We start from the raw sequence: 20242 nt of genomic DNA on the forward strand, positions 1-20242 counted from the left end.
ACTTGAACTTTGGGTTTTATGAACATAGCACAGTACTACATAGCACAATATTGTTATACACTAGCACAGTATTATGAACTAAATAGCACAGTATTATGAACTACATAGCACAGTATTATGAACTACATAGCACAGTATTATGAACTACATAGCACAGTATTATGAACTACATAGTACAGTATTATGAACTACATAGCACAGTATTAGGAACTACATAGCACAGTATTATGAACTACATAGCACAGTATTATGAACTACATAGCACAGTATTATGAACTACATAGTACAGTATTATGAACTACATAGCACAGTATTATGAACTACATAGCACAGTATTATGAACTACATAGCACAGTCTTATGAACTAAATAGCACAGTATTATGAACTACATAGCACAGTATTATGAACTACATAGTACAGTATTATGAACTACATAGCACATTATTATGAACTACATAGTACAGTATTATGAACTACATAGCACAGTATTATGAACTACATAGTACAGTATTATGAACTGCATAGCACAGTATTATGAACTAAATGGCACAGTATTAGGAACTACATAGCACAGTATTATGAACTAAATAGCACAGTATTAGGAACTACATAGCACAGAATTATGAACTACATAGTACAGTATTATGAACTACATAGCACAGTATTATGAACTACATAGCACAGTATTATGAACTACATAGCACAGTATTATGAACTACATAGCACAGTATTATGAACTACATAGCACAGTATTTTGAACTACATAGCACAGTATTATGAACTACATAGCACAGTATTATGAACTACATAGTACAGTATTATGAACTACATAGCACAGTATTATGAACTACATAGCACAGTATTATGAACTACATAGCACAGTATTATGAACTACATAGTACAGTATTATGAACTACATAGTACAGTATTATGAACTACATAGTACAGTATTATGAACTACATAGCACAGTATTATGAACTACATAGCACAGTATTATGAACTACATAGTACAGTATTATGAACTACATAGTACAGTATTATGAACTACATAGTACAGTATTATGAACTACATAGTACAGTATTATGAACTACATAGCACTGTATTGTGAAGTAAATAGCGCTGTATTGTTAACTATGTATTGTTTGGGGCGGCAGTTAGCCTAGTGGTTAGAGCGGTGGACCAGTAACCGAAAGGTTGCTGGATCTAATCCCAGAGCTGACATGGTAAAAATCTGTTGTTCTGCCTCTGAACAAGGCAGTTAACCCACTGTTCCTAGGCCATCATTGTAAATACTAATTTGTTCTTAACTGATTTGCCTAGTTGAATAAAGGTTAAATAAATATAAAAAATAAATACAAATTACACAGCACAGTATTGTTTTGGGCCAAACATGTATTGTTTTTTGGCAGTGAGCGAATGAAGGCCATGGAACAACAGATCGCCAGTCTTGCTGGCCTTGTTCAGCATGCACTTTTTATTGGGCCAGCTGAGAGAGATGGGAGGACTGCTTCTCCTTTCCATGTAAACAATAGTGCAGGTAACTGTTATTACACAACTATATTAGTGTTACAAAGTCAGTGTTGTATTCGTTTTTTTGTTGTTCCATACATGGTTAATGAAAGTTATTTTGTATCTTCCCTATTTTAATCACACATTACAGTTACTCATAGAGTTGTGTCTAACTGATCTGATATGTAGGAGTGTCAGCAGTTCCTGCAGCCAGAAGCCCTGCCCTCCTGGCAGACACCGCCAGTGCTCTAGTCTCTCAGGCCCATCCCCCTGACCTCGCCCTGCAGGTCACACTGACCACTGTCAGGAGGAATGTCACTGATCTGCGACAGCAGCTGCACCAACTCAGACAGCTACAGGTAGTCAAGCCACCTGCACATTACATGAATCCGTTATCTGCATAGATACAATGGACAGGTAACTCTGCCAAAATAAAGGAAACTCCTAAATAAAGTGCCTTGATGAAGTGCCAGAACAGCTTCAATAGATCTCGGCATAGATTCTACAAGTATCTGGAACTCTATTGGAGGGATGTGACTCCATTATTCCACCATCATTTGGTGTTTTGTTGATGGTGGTGGAAAACGCTGTCTCGGGCGCCAGTCCAGAATCTCCTATAAGTGTTCAATTGGGTTGAGATCTGGTGACTGAGACGGCGATGGCATATGGTTAACATAGTTTTCATGTTCATCAAACCATTCAGTGACCACTCGTGCCCTGTGGATGGAGTCCTTGTCATTGTATGGGGGCATAACCATGGTAGCCAAAATAATGGCCTGCCCAGCATTTTTATACATGACCCTGAACACGATGGGATATTAATTGCTTAATTAACTCAGGAACCACACCTGTTTGGAAGAACCTGCTTTGAATAGACGTTCTATCCCTTGTTTACTCAAGTGTTTCCATTATTTTGTCAGTTACCTGGACATGTACACAGCATATTTTTATGAGGTGTGTGATTGTATGTGATCAACAGCTTTGGGTACTCAAGACACACATCACGATCATCCAAATCTGCATATATACAGTATATCTTAATTAGGTTTTTATGTTGTCGTTTTTGGAGTTTTTTTTTCATCACATTCATCCATCAAATAGCTGTATATTAGTCATTAGATATACTGTTTGTAATACCACCGAGAGTCCTGAGACCAGTGGGTGTGATGATCCATCCACAGATGCAGAACCAGGACAGTGTGAGGGTGATGCTGAAGAGAGCGGAGCAGGAGCTGTCTGAGACCTTACAGAGACAGCAGCATGAGACAGAGCCTGCCCAGAGACAGAGGACCACAGTGGATGAGGAAAGACACAAGTACCTGGCCATGGAGGAGAGAGTACTAGCCCAGCTCAGGTAAGGGTTTGGAAGTATTGTAGAGCCCCACAAACTGATTGACAGGATAGACATTTAATGAGGGCATTGACTTTATTTTGCCTATCTTACTTTTGCACACTAATTGGTGCTAGTCAAAAAATTGTAAATAATATGATCTTAGTTTCAAGTTCGAGTTTCAAGTGTTATTAGTCGTATGTACAAGATACACATGGTATACACCGTCCAACCAAATGCTTACTTGCATACTTAAATATTATGATTTTAAAGCATCGGATTAGAATTCTAATTTGATGTGCTAAGGTAGCCTTTCAACATTCACAATTGGAACAATAAACAGTAATCAGACGATTGTAATCCGCTCCAGATGCCGTATTTGTTTTTTTTATGTGGCAAAACTGCAGCTGCTGAAACTAACATTGTGAACTAACTGCGTTATCTCATGTTGAAATGTGAAGTAATATAATTACGCAATTAGTTTCAGCTAAAGTGGGATTAATAAATCAACTGTGGTTATGCAATCGGTTTCCAGTGATATAACAAATGTTACGCAAAAATGAGTCATCCTCCTATAGCTCCTCCCACCAGCCTCCTCTGACCGGAATGTGGTACATACAGTATCCCAGCTATGGAATGAGTCATTAGTGTTCTGGCAAAAATGTCTAATAATGTTGCACAATGTTTAAATATGCTAGTGAGGCTGTTTCCCTTGTGATCTGGGGGGACTGTGTTACAGACTGTGATAGGAGAGATAGATAATGGAGTCAATGTCAGCTCATTGGACTAAATTAATCTTGGGAATAGGCTCACTGGGGGCGTTAGAAAAAACCTGTTGAACAACTGTTATCATGTACTGTATATAGCTGTTATGTAATCTTGAGAGCACTGTTTGGATGGGAAAACAGATATTGGGAAACAGCTATTTGTCACACTTTCTTACGCTTACCATTGTTATTTTGGATAGTGAGTCCCTTTTAGGTCCAGACATGCATGTACTTGCTTTGTGACTTTGGATGAAGCATTGTTGCTTCAGAAGAATCCAACCATTATGGTCATTTTACATTCGTCCATTTCAGCAGGAATTTAATTGACTAAAATAAGTTTACATTAGTCATGGTCATTGTTCTGCATCTGGTTGTTAAACACCTGTTTTGAGTATTTTGATTGCAGCAGCTGACACAGAGACTGTGCTTGTCAGACTGTTGTCAACAAACAGCTTCTGACTGAGGATATCAAACAGGTTTCTACTCTGTCAGCAACAGTGTATCTTTATGTTTGAACTTCCCTCCTGGCATAACATCAGGGCTAGCTTAAAACTGGATCGAAGGGTAATGGGAAGCTTAGGTTTTTATACATGATCTTATCTATAACATTATACTGCAAAAGTTTGAAATCAATTGCATGTCATGAACTCAACGTTTTCTGCCATCTTGTCAATTGCTGGCTATTACATTAGGAGAAATCACCATGCAAAAACTACAGTGGCTATGAGAAGTGAAAAACTGAACAATTTATTCGTTGCACAGTGAACACAATCATAACATAGGGCCAGGCCAATCTCCAATATCTTTCCTTGTCATTCCAAGCATGACAATTCTTTTTACTGTAATGTAATGGCCAGATGTGTAACCTAACCTATGTCTCTCAGGGAGCTGGAGGAGTACGTAGACTGTCTGAGAAGAGACTTGTCCTCTTCCCCAGGTCAGCTGTCAGTCACCCTCAGGGATGTGGAGGAGGGAGCTGTCAACCTCAGGAGGGTGGGAGAGGTCTTGGCTGGGCTTAAAGGTGAGCACTGTCTGGGGCTGCAGCTAGAGGTTAGCACATCACTGACCACAGGTAGAAGTTAGATGTTGTGCAAGCGATTCAGAGTTACCGATAGCAGGAGTTATTCCACAGCCACAGTAGCAGAATTAATCAAATCCAAGAGTTATTCACAGCCAGTTATGTCATGTTTTAAGGTAAGGGTTAGCTGATGCCTCTTTGAATGTGTGACAACATTTGGATTGATGGCCCAACTACCTCCTCCCTCCCTCCCCCTCTCCCTCCCTCCCTTCATCAGGTGAGTTTCCTAGCCTGCAGGGGAAGATGCGGACAGTTCTGCGTGGGGAGGTAGAGGCAGTGCACTTTCTGAAGGAGGAGCCTCACAAGATGGACAGCATGCTTAAGAGGGTCAAAGCCTTGACGGAAGCTCTCAGCGGTCTCAGAAGGTACATGCTGCCCCTGTATATCCTCCATAACATGTAAGAGGATGATTGATGATCTGAGTAGTCGAATAAAGTCATGTTGCGTTCCCTTCAGATGTGTCACAGAGAATCATCCTCACGATCCCGAGCCTGGAGCAGCCAAAGCATTCATAGAGGAGGCTGTAGAGCCTTCCATTGCCCAGTCTGATCCCCCACTGAGGAATCCCCCCACCGTGGAGTCCCCCAAACCTCAGCCCAGGTCCTCTGTCAGACCGCCCCTACCCCAGCTCCAGGGCCAGAACCCCGCAGTCAGGCCAGACATGGCCCCCACGTCTCCTGTCGTCATCCACCGTGTGAAGAGCTCTCCCGTCAATATGCAACCGTGTCAGCACTCAGTGGCCCTGCCGCACCACCACCACCCCAGCCCCCCGCTGACTCCCACCCATGGCCGAGACTCCCCCACCGTGGCCAAGGTCAGTCCCCGCAGCCGGGAGAACAGCCCTGCCCTGCAGAAGAGAATGATCACCTGGTGCGGAGATGGACCAGCCCCCATGGCTAGCAGCACTGAGACCACCACACAACCACCTGGCTCAGCGGAGAACCAAACCAACAGGGGCAGCATCAAAAACAGAGTCATGGACATCGAGGTAGTCATCCGTCTGATATATAATCTCAGCAATTATCTAATTGACTTTAATGAGACAAGGTGTCTTAGGTTGAACTGGAGAGTGTCTATAAACCTCAGTGGTCTGTTACTTACTGTGTAATATAATCACAGAGCATAGTATAACTGATTAATCATAGGCTTCTGCCAGTTCTCTCAGAAAGTAATCTCAGCAAAGTGTGTCTAAATTTCAGATTGGTATGAATTGAGATGTCTGGGCCTCTCTCTCTCCCACCACATAGGCTGCAGAGAGAGAGGGGGTCGTGGAGGAGGGGAGGCCACCACAGAGATCAGCCACCTCTGCTGGGAATCAGTTTGAGCAGATTCTCCAGGAGGCCCAGGCCAGCTTAATGAGGGCCATCCCCGACCTAGAGTTGACCGAGACGGGGAGGAGTGAGTCTCAGTTTCCCAATCCACCCCTAGCTCCAGACCAGCCATCTCTCCCCCAGACCCTCCCAGACCCAAAGATTCCCCTCAACACTCCACTGCTAGACGAGATGGATGTTCCTCAACCTACTGAGGCATCTCTTCCAGGTAAGAAACTTTGGAAGTTAATGGATCCATTAAATTGTTGGAAACTATGGAAGGACATGTGTTCTGTTTTATTTGGGTTCAGTTTAGCATTAGTATCTTGACTAAATGCGAAGATATATCAATATTATTTTCTGTTTTGTAAAGTACAGTACATTCTATACAGTATACAGTACATTGTCTGTGTCTGTGTGTCGTCGTCTGACAGAACCCAATCAGCCAGCTAATGTGACTTCTGAGATGACTGTTCAGGGCAGCCCTGAGCGACCACACAGGCCTATGGTTGAGAAGCCTCGCAGGCCCAGTGTGGAGAGAGAGATGAGGAACAGCCCAGAGAAAGCAGGGAAGTCCCCTCCACCGCCCCCACCACGGAGGTTCTTCACGTCACCATCAAGCCCAGGCCTGACCACAGGGAGGTCTGGAGAAGTCGTATTTACTACCAGGAAGGAAGCTGCCACCACACGGGTGTGTGACTAATTTGTTTGGCAGTTTCCCTAGTCAAGCAGCATTCCAAGACATTTTTCTTCGAAAGGATAACCTCAGTATCTAGAAATAAGCATTCAACATGTGACCCAACATTCATGTACATAATATTTGTAACACTGCAAGTCAAATGGAATCTTTAGTAGTGTATGCAGACTATGCACATATGACATAGTGGGGGATAGAGTGTCAATTTATTCAAGACAGTTTTCCAGTTTCCAAGTCAGTGTTTTACTATGCCCTTCAGGACGATGAAGAGGAGGTGTTCCTTCAACCCAGTCTCAAACCCACCAGACAGCCCCCAGAGGTCAAGCCCAAACCCCAAACCACATCTGTTATCACAGCCTCAGCTGAGCCAGAGGAAGAGGAGGATGAAGAAGAGGATGAGGAGGAGGATACATTCATGAAGGAACTACAGGTAAGTTAACACTGTCAGATACAGTTGAAGTCGGAAGTTTACATACACCTTAGCCAAATGCATTTAAACTCAGTTTTTCACAATTCCTGACATTTAATCCAAGTAAAAATTCCAGGTCTTAGGTCAGTTAGGATCATCACTTTATTTAAAGAATGTGAAATGTCAGAATAATAGTACAGAGAATTATTTATTTCAGCTTTTATTTCTTTCATCACATTCTCAGTGGGTCAGAAGTTTACATACACTCAATTAGTATTTGGTAGCATTGCCTTTAAATTTTTTAACTTGGGTCAAACGTTTCGGGTAGCCACAATAAGTTGGGTGAGTCTTGGCCCATTCCTCCAGACAGAGCTGGTGTAACTGAGTCAGGTTTGCAGGCCTCCTTACTCGCACACGCTTTTTCAATTCTTCCCACACATTTTCTATAGGATTGAGGTCAGGGCTTTGTGATGGCCACTCCAATACATTTACTTTTTTGTCCTTAAGCCATTTTGCCACAACTTTGGAAGTATGCTTGGGGTCATTGTCCATTTGGAAGAGCCATTTGCGACCAAGCTTTAACTTCCTGACTGATGTCTTGAGATGTTGCTTCAATATATCCACATAATTTTCCTCCCTCATGATGCCATCTATTTTGTGAAGTGCACCAGTCCCTCCTGTAGCAAAGCACCCCCACAATATGATGCTGCCACCCCCGCCCCGTGCTTCAGTTGGGATGGTGTTCTTCGGCTTGCAAGCATCCCCCTTTTTCCTCCAAACATACCGATGGTCATTATGGCCAAACAGTTCTATTTTTGTTTCATCAGACCAGAGTATATTTCTCCAAAAAGTACAATCTTTGGCCCCATGTGCAGTTGCAAACCGTAGTTTGGCTTTTTTATGGCGGTTTTGGAGCACTGGCTTCTTCCTTGCTGAGTGGCCTTTCCGGTTATGTTGATATAGGACTCGTTTTACTATGGATATAGATACTTTTGTATCTGTTTCCTCCAGCATCTTCACAAGGTCCTTTGCTGTTGTTCTGGGATTGATTTGCACTTTTCGCACCAAAGTACATTCATCTCTAGGAGACAGAACCCCGTTTCCTTCCTAAGCGGTAAGACGGCTGCGTGGTCCAATGTGGTTTATACTTGCGTACTATTGTTTGTACAGATGAACGTGGTATCTTAAGGCGTTTGGAAATTGCTCCCAAGGATGAACCAGACTTGTGGAGGTCTACACGTTTTTTTCTGAGGTCTTGGCTGATTTCTTTTGATTTTCCCATAATGTCAAGCAAAGAGGCACTGAGTTTGAAGGTAGGCCTTGAAATACATCCACAGGTACACCTCCAATTGACTCAAATTATGTCAATTAGCCTATCAGAAGCTTCTAAAGCCAGGACATAATTTTCTGGAATTTTCCAAGCCGTTTAAAGGCACAGTCAACTTAGTGTATTAAACTTCTGACCCACTGGAATTGTGAAACAGTGAAATAATCTGTCTGTAAACAATTGTTGAAAAAATGACTTGTGTCATGCACAAAGTAGATGTCCTAACCCGACTTGCCAAAACTATATTTTGTTAACAAGAAATGTGTGGAGTGGTTGAAAAACAAGTTTTAATGACTCCAACCTAACTGAGTGTATGTAAACTTCCGACTTCAACTGTACATACCACAAATATACTACATGACCAAAAGTATGTGGACACCTGCTCGTCGAATATTCCAAAATCACTGGCATTAATATGGAGTTGGTCCCTCCTTTGCTGCTATAACAGCCTCCACTCTTCTGGGAAGGCTTTCTACTAGATGTTGGAACATTGCTGCAGGGACTTGCTTCCATTCAGCCACAAGAGCATTGGGGAGGTTGGGCACTGATGTTGGGCATTTAGGCCTGGCTCGCAGTCAGCGTTCCAATTCATCCCAAAGGTGTTTGATGAGCTTGAGGTCAGGGCTCTGTGCAAGCCAGTCTAGCTCTTCCACACCGATCCCAACAAAGGGGCGTTGTCATGCTGAAACAGGAAAGGGCCTTCCTCAAACTGTTGCCAAAAACTTGGAAGCACAGCATCGTCTAGAATGTCATTGTATGCTGTAGCATTAAGATTTCCCTTCACTGGAACTAAGGGGCCTAGCCCGAACCATGTAAAATAGCCCCAGACCATTATTCCTCTTCCACCCAACTTTACAGTTGGCACTATGCATTTGGACAGGTAGCGTTCTCCTGGCATCCGCCAAACCCAGATTTGTCTGTCGGACTGCCAGATGGTGAGCGTGATTCATCACTCCAGAGAACACATTTCCACTGCTCCAGAGTCCAATGGTGGCGAGCTTTACACCACTCCAGCCGACGCTTGGTATTGCGCATGGTGATCTTAGGCTGCCCGGCCAAGGAAACCCATTTCATGAACCTCCTGACAAATAGTTATTGTTCTGACGTTGCTTCCAGAGGCAGTTTGGAACTCTGTAGTGAGTGTTCTAACCGAGGACAGACAATTTTTACGCACTACACATTTCAGCACGGTCCCGTTCTGTGAGTTTGTGTGGTCTACCACTTTTCAGGCTGAGCCATTGTTGCTCCTAGATGTTCCCACGTCATAATAACAGCACTTACAGTTGACTGGGGCAGCTCTAGCAGGGCAGAAATTTAACGAACTGACTTGTTGGAAATGTAGCATCCTATGACGATTGCATGTTGAAAGTCACTGAGCTCTTCAGTACGGGCCATTCTACTGACAATGCTTGTCTATGGAGATTGCATGCCTGTGTGTTCAATTTCATACACTTGTCAGATATGGGTGTGGCTGAAATAGCCGAATCTACTAATTTGAAGGGTTGTCCACATACTTTTGTCTATATAATGAATGTACAAAGCATTTGTCCATTTTGGACCTTTTTAACATAAACATTAACACTAGTGTACATGCATTAATACACTGAACAAAATTAGAAATGCAACAATTTGCATGTTGCAATCTTTCCTTATATATATTTTTATCCTTTATTTAACTAGGCAAGCCAGTCCAGAACCAATTCTTATTTACAATGACGGCCTAGGAACAGTGGGTTAACTGCCTTGTTCAGGGGCAGAACAACATATTTTTCTCTTGTCAGCTCAGGGATTCGATCCAGCAACTTTTCGGTTACTGGCCCAACGCCCAAGGCTACCTGCCGCCCCAGTTACACTTGACATAAGGAACTGAGTCAATTGAAATAAATTAATTAGGCCCTGACCTATGGATTTCACATGACTGGGAATACAGATATGTATCTGTTGCTCACAGATACGTCATGCAGAACGGCACATCTCCTTTGCATGAAGTTGATCAGGCTGTTGATTGTGGCCTGTGGAATATTGTCCCACTGCTCTTCAATCCCTGTGCGTAGTTGCTGGATATTGGTGGGAACTGGAACACGCTGTCATACATGTCGATCCAGAGCATCCCAAACATGCTCAACGGGTGACATGCCTGGTGAGTATGCGGGCCATGGAAGAACTGGGACATTTTCAGCTTCCTGGAATTGTGTACAGATCCTTGCGACATGGGGCCAAGCATTATCATGCTGAAACATGAGGTGATGACAGCGGAATGGCATGACAATGGGCCTCAGGATCTCGTCACAGTATATCTGTGCATTCAATTTGCCATCGATAAAATGCAATTGTGTTCGTGGTCCGTAGCTTATGACTGCCCATACCATAACCCCACCGCCACCATGGGACACTGTTCACAATGTTGATATCAGCAAACCACTCGCCCACACAACGCCATACATGCTGTCTGCCATCTGCCAAGTACAGTTGAAATCGCAATTAATCCGTGAAGAGCACACTTCTCCAGCGTGCTAATGGCCATCGATGGTGAGCATTTGCCCACTGAAGTTGGTTACTACGCCGAACTGCAGTCAGGTCAAAACCCTGGTGAGGATGACGAGCACACAGATGAGCTTCCCTGAGCCGGTTTCTGACAGTTTGTGCAGAAATTTTTCTGTTGTGCAAACCCACAGTTTCATCAGCTGTCTGGGTTGGCGACAATCCCGCAGGTGAAGAAGCCGGATGTGGAAGTCCTGGGCTGGCGTGGTCACATGTGGTCTGCGGTTGTGAGGCCGATTGGACGTACAGCCACATTTTCTAAAACGACGTTGAAGGCTTATAGTAGAGAAATTAACACTAAATTCATGCCAAATGCACGCTCCCTCAAGGCTTGAGACATCTGTGGCATTATGTTGTGTGACAAAACTACACATTTAAAAGTGGCCTTATATTTTCCTCAGCACAAGGTGCACTTGTGTAATGATCATGCTGTTTAATCAGCTTCTTGATATGCCACACCTGTCAGGTGGATGTATTATTTTAGCGAAGGATAAAATGCTCACTAACAGGGATGTAAACAAATTTGAGCACAAAATTTGAGAGAAATAAGCTTTTTGTGCATATGAAAAATTCCTGGGATCTTTAATTTCAGCTCATGAAACATGGGACCAACACTTTACATGTATGTCGCCTTCTGTTGTTCAATGGAGTAATGTTTGTGTGAACGAGAATAAGTGCAGCCAAAAACATCAGATTGTGTGATATTTAACTCAGCCTTTGTTGTACAGCCACAGAGCCCTTGTCATGCAATCTGGAATCTGTGATCTAATCAGTGCACTTTGACCTCCTCAGGTGTTTCAGAAGTGCACTCTTAGAGATGTAGGCACAAAGTGCGTTGTAGACCTCACAAGCACTCCATCCCAAGTCAGACAAATAGAACCAGAGCTCCCCCTCTCACCCAAAGTCCCTAAGGTAACAGATGCCCTATTACTAACCCCCTGTGTGTGGTGTGCCTATGGTCTGACTTGAGGCCTGCACTCATTGCTTATATAGTGCATTCGGAAAGTATTCAGACCTCTTGATTACGCTACAGCCTTATTCTAAAATTGATTCAATTGTTATTTTTCCTCATCAATCTACACACAATTCCCCATAATCACAAAGCAAAAACATTGTATTTTTTTATTTGAGCAAATGTATAAAAAATTATAAACTGAAATATCACATTTACTTAAGTATTCAGACCCTTTACTCAGCACTTTGTTGAAGCATCTTTGGCAGCGATTACAACCTCAAGTCTTCTTGGGTACTAAGGAGTGGCTTCCGTCTGGCCACTCTACCATAAAGGCCTGATTGGTGGTGTAATGTAGAGATGGTTGTCCTTCTGGAAGATTCTCCCATCTCCACAGAAGAATTTTGTAGCTCTATCAGAGTGACCATCGGGTTTTTGGTCACCTCCCTGACCAAGGCTCTTCTCCCCCGATTGCTCAATTTGGCCAGGCAGACAGCTCTAGGAAGAGTCTTGGTGGTTCCGAACTTCTTCCATTTAAGAATGATGGAGGCCCCTGGGTTATTGGGGACTTTCAATGCTGTAGAGTTGTTCTGGTACCCTTCCCCAGATCTGTGCCTCGACACAATCCTGTCTCGGAGCGCTACGGATAATTCCTTCGACCTCATGGCTTGGTTTTTGCTCTGACATGCACTGTCAACTGTGGGACCTTTTATAGACAGGTGTGTGCCTTTCCAAATCATCAAATCATGTCCAATCAATTGAATTGACCACAGGTGGACTCCAATCAAGTTGTAGAAAGATCTCAAGGATGTTGAATTGAAACGGGATGCACCTGAGCTCAATTTCGATTGTCATAGCAAAAGGTCTGAATACTTATGTAAATAAGGTTGTATTTTTAATTCACTGCTTATCTAAGCCTCTAACACAAATTTGATCTTGGGCCTGGCTGTCTGTGCTCACAGCTTCATCAGCCTCTGAATCTGGTCTAAGCTTGGATCTAGAGCTTGCTTTTGATTGAATGTGCTTCTGAATACTGGTCTGACTGCCACTCAGTGCTGTGTTTTGTTATTGCTGCTAGAATGGCCTGGGGACCAGAGGTTTGGTGTTTCTCATGTTTTCTTCTCTCTTTCATGTTATCTCTGCTTTTCAAAGAATTGGCTGATGTCTCATAAAAAAGATGTATGGTGTCTCTTGGTGTTGGAAAAGATTTGCTCTTGATTTCCAGTTCCCTTCCACTCTGAGATTACGGACTAATCATTCATACTGTGCTGTGTTCTAACCTGGCTTTGTGAATGAATCTGCATCTGATATTTTGTTCTCTTATCACATTCGTATCACATTGTGCTTGACTCTATTTCCCTTAGTGTTCTACGCATGCTCTCTTGGCTGCCATAGCTGGTCTCTTCACTGTAAATTAAAGTGTAAACTGAATTCAAAGAGCTGTTGTGCGATGATGTTATCCCCTAAACTGTCCTAGGAGAGTCAGGAGAACCAGGGTAAAGAAAAAAGTGTGCTCAACACCAATGAAAACAGATTTGACACTGTACCAAAGAGTCCCAGGGTAAGTCTTTCATTCCCATATTACCCATGTTCCTCAGTCTGAATACAGTATATACAGGTAACTACCAAAATAAAGGAAACACTAACATCAAGTGTCTTAATAGGGCGTTGGGCCACCATGAGTGGCCAGAACAACTTCAATGCGCCTTGGCATAGTTTCTACAAGTGTCTGGAACTATATTGGAGGGATCCGACACCATTCTTCCATGAGAAATTCCATCATTTGGTGTTTTGTTTATGGTGGTCGTGGAAAACATTGCCGCGGGAACCACTCCAAAATCTCCCATAAGTGTTCAATTGGGTTGAGATCTGGTGACTGAGACACACAGACACTCTTTAAACCCTCTATGCTCCTTTGAGACCCCTCTTTTAAAGTCACTGAGATCTTTTCTTCTATCCATGGTAGCCAAAATAATGGTCAACTGACCCTAAGAATGTGTGGAAACACCTGCTTTCAATATACGTTGTATTCCTAAATTACTCAGTGTTTCCTATATTTTGGCAGTTTCCTGTATATATTTTTTTATGTTAATAGATATTTCCCTCCTTTTTTTCCAGGTCATGTATTATGTTATGGGACAGATATCCAATGAAAAGCCTCCATCGGGAAGAACAGACCAATCGGAAGGGAGAGAGGGAACAGTGTCCCCCTCACAGGTGGCAAACACAAATATGCTTGACTCCCAGCAGCCAGAGTTACTAACAGCAGATGAGTCACCTCTAGTGGTGGAGTGCCAGGATTGTCGTCCTAAAACACAAAAGATAGCAGTTGGAGAAGATAGTGAGAAGGCGAGCCTCGTAGATGAGAATGACCTGAAGAATCCTGTTGAGAGTCAGAAAGAGGAGGTGGCTGAACCTGTGTGTTCTACAATACTTGCAGAGAAGAAAGACTTACCTGCACATACCGAATTGAGCACTCATCCTGCTAACAGTATACCATCATCTCCACCAGTACCAGTAATCCAGCCTATGACTATTATAGCTCAGGAGGGTTCAGGTAGTCCAGTGTCTCCTCCACCAGTAGAGAGTGTGAACCTGGATGACAGCCTGAGCCAGCAGGTAGTATTTAGGTCAACCAGAGGCAGAGCACCACGGTATGTAGAGGAGAGCAGCAGCCTGAACCCTGACCTCCCCGACGAGGAGGGCTCTCCTCCCCCTGAGAACATCTCCTTCATGATGATTACCAGCAACAGAGTGCAGGCTCTATCCACCAGGCAGTACCAGGGGATAGTAAGTAGTACCAACGGGTTCGAGATTCAGACCGTCAAGGTGGGGAACGACACCACCACCAGCGTCAGCCAGGAGGAGCACTGTGGCTTCGACAGGAAGCCTGTGATCATCATATTCGACGAGCCCATGGACATCCGGTCGGCCTACAAGCGTATGTCCACCATCTTTGAGTGTGAGGAGGAGCTGGATGTGATGCTGCACCAGAAGAGCATCGAAGAGGAGAACGAGGAAGCAGAGAAGAATGTACCTCAGGTAAAGCCTAACACTGATCTCCAACAGGCAAACAAGACAGCAGTGACAGAAAACACTGCAAGCGGTCACAGTAATACTCCTGCTGTGGTTGCGCAACAGACAAGTACATCAGAGTGCTCATCGCCAGAACAGTCTAAAACAGAGTCCTCAAATGGCAGCAAACCAGAGTCCAAAAATAAGTTCAAATTCAAGTTCCCAACAAAAAAGCTGGCGGCCATCAGCCAAGCGATTCGCACTGGGACCAAAACAGGCAAGAAGACACTCCAGGTGGTGGTCTATGAGGACGGGGAGGACGGACACATGAAGGAGACCAAGAGGTTTGAGATCAACAGCAGCAGCAAACCCCAAACTGACTCCAGTCACCTCACCACTGTGAATAACGTAATGTCATCAAGCACTCTCACCTTTTCAAACTCTAAACGCAGGACAGAGGCAATCTGTAAGAACACTTACGAGTCCAGAAACAGTTTAGATGAGACCATTAAAAAGCGGGAGATCACTGTGGAGAATATAAGCCCCTCTGCACTTAAGATAGACTCCTGTGAAGTGTGTCCATCCACTGTGAAACTCAAACGAGAGAGGGAGGGCAGTCCCTCCAAGAGGTCTGTCCCTCCTCAGGTCTCTAAGTCCCTTAATCCTCAGAGTAAGAAGTCCAAACCACAAGTTCCACAGCTTCCCAGACCGTCCATTACGAGCAGCTCCAAGAAACAGGTCTATCTTAAAATTGCTTCCCTCTAACTGCACTGGTGGCTGGGTCCCTCTGAGGGCTGGGCTGGTGGCTGTGTCCCTGGTAGATTCCCAACCTCTAACCAATAAAGATTAACATGTTTTTCAGGTGTTGCTGGGGATACAACTTGGATTTACCTCTGCTTATAAGCTGCCTTTGTGGTGTCAGCTGACATGATTGTTGTCCCTTGGGATCTGGGTTGCTATGATGTGTTTTTGTGGACTTTAAATAGTTAACTTTGTCTGGATCAAAGTGACAGGCTTTAAAATGACTGGCTTTATACTGTACTTGTGGTTCCGTTGTGCATGCTCTGCTCTCAGAGTTTGTGCAGGTTGGTCAGTGGTTCCCAAACTTGGAAAAAAGTTGTGTACCCATAACTTGACCCACCAGCTCCCTACAAATACAAAATAAAATACAGGTGAACACAAAATCCACCATTACAGATAATGTCTCAGGCTACACCCTAGAGCTACCCCTGCTTGTACCCCAGTTTGGGAAACACAAACCTACTGTAAGCATGCTGGAGTCTTATTTCTGGATACAGGTTTTTCTTTGTTGTTGCTTCGGCTCTTAGGTGTTTTCACAATCCGTCCCTAAAATACAGTATCATTTTTGTGTTTCTTTTTGTCTGTTTGAATATTTACAGAATACCAGTGGCTCTCCTTCTTCAAGTCAGATGTCACTTTCTGCATCTGCATTGTCCTGGCAGCAACCAGCCGGGTCAGCTGACAAACCAGGAGGAAAAGCTCATAAGCTCCAGGGCAATCAGAAGCAGTTTCGACAGGTAGTTTTACTATAAGATGGCCTGTGTCAGGAAGTATTGGAGCAACTACTTTCATGATGTAGAGAAGTGCGTTCATGTAAAGCATTGGAAACTGTACAATTACAGGATGTTTGTTGAATCCATGCGTTCTCTGTCTTGTTCTCCTATGTCTTCAAGACCTTTTGACTTACCATATCTACCATCTTCACCTCTATATGCTCCATGAGCATGCTCAGCATGTAAATTTCAATCCCTTGGAGATGGAGACAAGGATAGAAGATTGCCAAGGATATATTCACTTCACTTTTTGAAGATCTCCTTGAATTAAGCATTTTCCTTTTTTGCAAACAAATGTGATTCTCTAAACTTAAACTTAAGCAACTCAAATGATCCATCTAAATTCCCCCTCTGTCAGCTGTCCAAGTAATATTTAACCCGCTTCATCTCACCCTGAGTAGCAGGATATTTATGTCATAAACATTGCATGTGCGTGATGAGTTAGTGCATTGAATTGGTTATTTAGTGGGCATCATTAACCCTTTAGATAATTTCCTGACTTCATCTGTTTTATTCTGGTTGTTTATATTTTCAATTAATCATCTATTGTTTGTGTATTTTAGTGCCATCTGTTTGCTTTGTAACATTATGTTTATTTATCTTTGTATAATAACACTTCTTTTGCCTTTCTTGACATTCCATGTCTCCTGCCATCTTTGTTTCGCAGGCCATCAGAAGTACTAAGAAAGCAGGTGGGGATAGTAACCATTCTTTCCTTGCTTTACCTGCGTCTAAGATCCCAGCCTTTTGTCATAGCTCTGGAAAAAACATGTCATCCCCAGATCCTAACTCTGTGCCTAACCCTATTAAATCACCTTCATCCTTCCCGTCCTCCTCACACAAGTCTTTCATCCCGTCTCTTAATCCGAGTCGTCTCATCTCTCCTAGCCCGTCTCTCAATGACAGACGTCAAAATCTTTCCCTCTCGTCTCAAACCCAAAATGGCCGACCTAGCCATTTCTCTTACTGCTCATCTTCCTCTTCCTCCTCCAACTCCCCCTCTTCCAACTCATCCTCTTTGTCCCCCACATCCACGTCCTCCACCTCATCCTCCCCTCCCTCCTCTCCCCGACTGCCATGAGTCAAGGTGCAAGGAGTATCCACCGCATTGCACATATACCCAGCTTCACCGGTCACAAGATGCAATGTGGACACAGCAGCAAAACCACACAAACACCAGCAGCTTCTTTATCCAAGGACATATGATGATCTTTTTATATCTATTTAAATTACAGTGGAGGGAAATGCTGTTTTCATGGCAACATAATACAATTGCAGGGCAGTCTTGTTTCTCTCTATCCCTTCCATACGTTTTTGATAATGAACAGTTTGAGAAAGAAAATCCATTGACCTGGTTTTCATTCAACACTCACTTTCTCACCAAGAGGACCTTTTTATTTCTGCCTCAGCTTTTGTATGATGATAACCATATTAACAAGATAACTACTTTGCGTTACAAATGATCAACACAAAAAGGTGCAGACGTTCTAGAGTTAATGCTAATGCAGTTTAGTGGTGCTGTAAATCTGGATTTTATTTTTATTGATGTGAGAAATCTTTGGTTTAATTGATGGTGTTGAATATAATGTATATTTTATAAGAATTTGAGTGACAGTTAATATACAGATTTTATCTAAAATAACAATTTATTATATAAAGAAATCAAATGATTTTGGGGATAGATATAGTATATTTCATCTAGCATCAATCATTCACTTGTCATCTGTCAGAGAATCTCTTCTATGCAATAATCTTAGATGTGTAGAGTGTGAGTGGAACTTTAAGGAAAAAAAGAGCTTGGTGATTTCTTAAGCTTCCTATGCACTGCCAAATCCTTTGAGCTAACAAGATAGCTACTGTACAATCAAAGTGATGTTTAGAGGACTTTTATGGCAGTAGATGTGGTACAATGCCAATGTATTTGGTTTTACAGACCATGTATCTAAGACATGCACTGTGTGGATGTTGTAATGTTTTCCTTTGGGATGGCACCTACTTATTTTACCCAAATAGCTTACTGTGATACTCTTATATTCATATCAGTAACTGGTGTTTACATTCATACTTAGTGACAGAAGTTTACATACAAGTACATTTTAGAGATTTGACATATTAGAGAACTATTGTGTTTGCACAACTCATATTTAGTGTTCTCTGATTTTGTAAAGCTGTAAACCATGTTGTAAAAATGTATTGTGGAATGAAATACTTGTGAGGTTGAAAAACGAATAAAGGGCTTTCTGTTAGTGATTTGCTGTATGCTTCTATTTGTTCATGTTATATTCATTTGTATAATTTTATGAAAATATGTTTACTGGCGTAGGTATTGATGCAAAATAAGTTTGCACTTCCTATTATTGCCCAACAGAGGGCAATGTACACATGCAATTTTACACAGGAAAGAGGGCAGCCAGACAGCAAAACTCTAGTTTGCTTAACAGTATTTTTCAAATGTTCAGAATCATTTACATAAAATAACTATACGTAAATGTAATACAGATTTCAAACAGATTTTGAAGCAATAATTTGCTTCAAGTCCAAAATAAATATGTGAAATTCTAAAAGAGCTGAAACAATAGATCTTAAATATGGTCTCTGATTAGGTCATGGATATTGCTCTGACAAAGAAATAAACATGACATAAAAACACATTTAGACTTTACAAATATCTGTGAGAGAATGTCATTAACACATTTATCACAGAGGGAAAGAAACATAATGAGATATCTCATCCTTTTAATTAGTAAATTATTAGTAATTAGTTTCATTAAATGATAATTAGCTCATATGTAAATTCCAGACATAATGAATCCCAATGCCCATCTACGGTAATTAGCATATCATCATTCTGCATCATATTTAACACAGGAAAGTTGAAGAGAGTCCAGATTGTGAGATGCAACTCAGAGGGAGGGATTGCTGGTAATTAAAAATAACTCATTTTAGCATCATAGGGTTAATTATGATATCTCCCAATGCATTATGGTAGAGCTACATCAACAGCACAAGTCTAGGAGGACATCCACAAACCAACAAGGAACTTTCTGTCAGTTAATCAAAGATGTGGCTCCCTAATTTGCATTTCTAATTGGAATTACTGTAATGAGGGTGTGAATTAGTATGCTTGCCAAATTAGTCACGTAGTTTTCTGTAAGTAAAGTGGCTTGTAATACTAGAATAGTGAATGAGTTTGCCATGTTGTTAGATCTTCAGCAATGGTACAAGGCATGATAGAGGTGAAGTCAAGATGTTAACCCAGTAAGGATCTGTATTTACAAATACCAACATATCCAGTACTGCCAAGAATGTCAACTAGCCTATTAAATCACACCATAGAGCCGTGGTCACCAACCTTGGTCCTGGAGTGTACAGGCTTTAATTCCAATCATCAAGGGCTTGACCATTAGTTGAATGAAGGAAAGTGTTAAAGTATTGCTCTTTGGCAGGAACAGAAGTCTACACGTGACCTTGTAGCTCCCCAGGACAAGTGTTGGTGACCAGTGCTGTTTAAAGAAATGTTTCCGATGGTCGGTCACAGTCAATTGTTGTGGCTAGAAATAGATTAGGGTAGAATGTGTTCAAATATATTGTCTTCATTTTTAACACTGTTTCCCTAAATCAATAAAAGTGCATCAAGTGCAGCCTTTTTTGGTATAAAAAGCTTTATTCAATCCATATCGCGGAAGTTCAGCATTACAGCGTGATTGAAATTTAAAGGCAATACTCCCGC

The 20242-nt window shown here is 42.3% G+C and overlaps 1 protein-coding gene across 1 annotated transcript in view; it reads left to right on the plus strand.

The window, feature by feature from the left end:
* The window catches only part of LOC129824059 (sickle tail protein-like), a 58684-nt gene extending 39922 nt beyond the window's left edge, over positions 1–18762 (plus strand). Inside the window, 15 exon segments of the mRNA XM_055883352.1 lie at positions 1413–1540; positions 1702–1871; positions 2694–2866; positions 4494–4630; positions 4905–5052; positions 5144–5675; positions 5935–6226; positions 6432–6688; positions 6954–7124; positions 11764–11883; positions 13401–13484; positions 14042–15676; positions 16339–16476; positions 17180–17570; positions 17573–18762. Coding sequence (XP_055739327.1) covers positions 1413–1540; positions 1702–1871; positions 2694–2866; positions 4494–4630; positions 4905–5052; positions 5144–5675; positions 5935–6226; positions 6432–6688; positions 6954–7124; positions 11764–11883; positions 13401–13484; positions 14042–15676; positions 16339–16476; positions 17180–17570; positions 17573–17718 — 4522 coding nt within the window. The 3' untranslated portion in view covers positions 17719–18762.
* The last annotated feature ends 1480 nt before the right edge of the window (positions 18763–20242 follow it).

The sequence above is a fragment of the Salvelinus fontinalis genome, chromosome 26 (assembly GCF_029448725.1).
Source record: "Salvelinus fontinalis isolate EN_2023a chromosome 26, ASM2944872v1, whole genome shotgun sequence".
NCBI lineage: Eukaryota > Metazoa > Chordata > Actinopteri > Salmoniformes > Salmonidae > Salvelinus > Salvelinus fontinalis.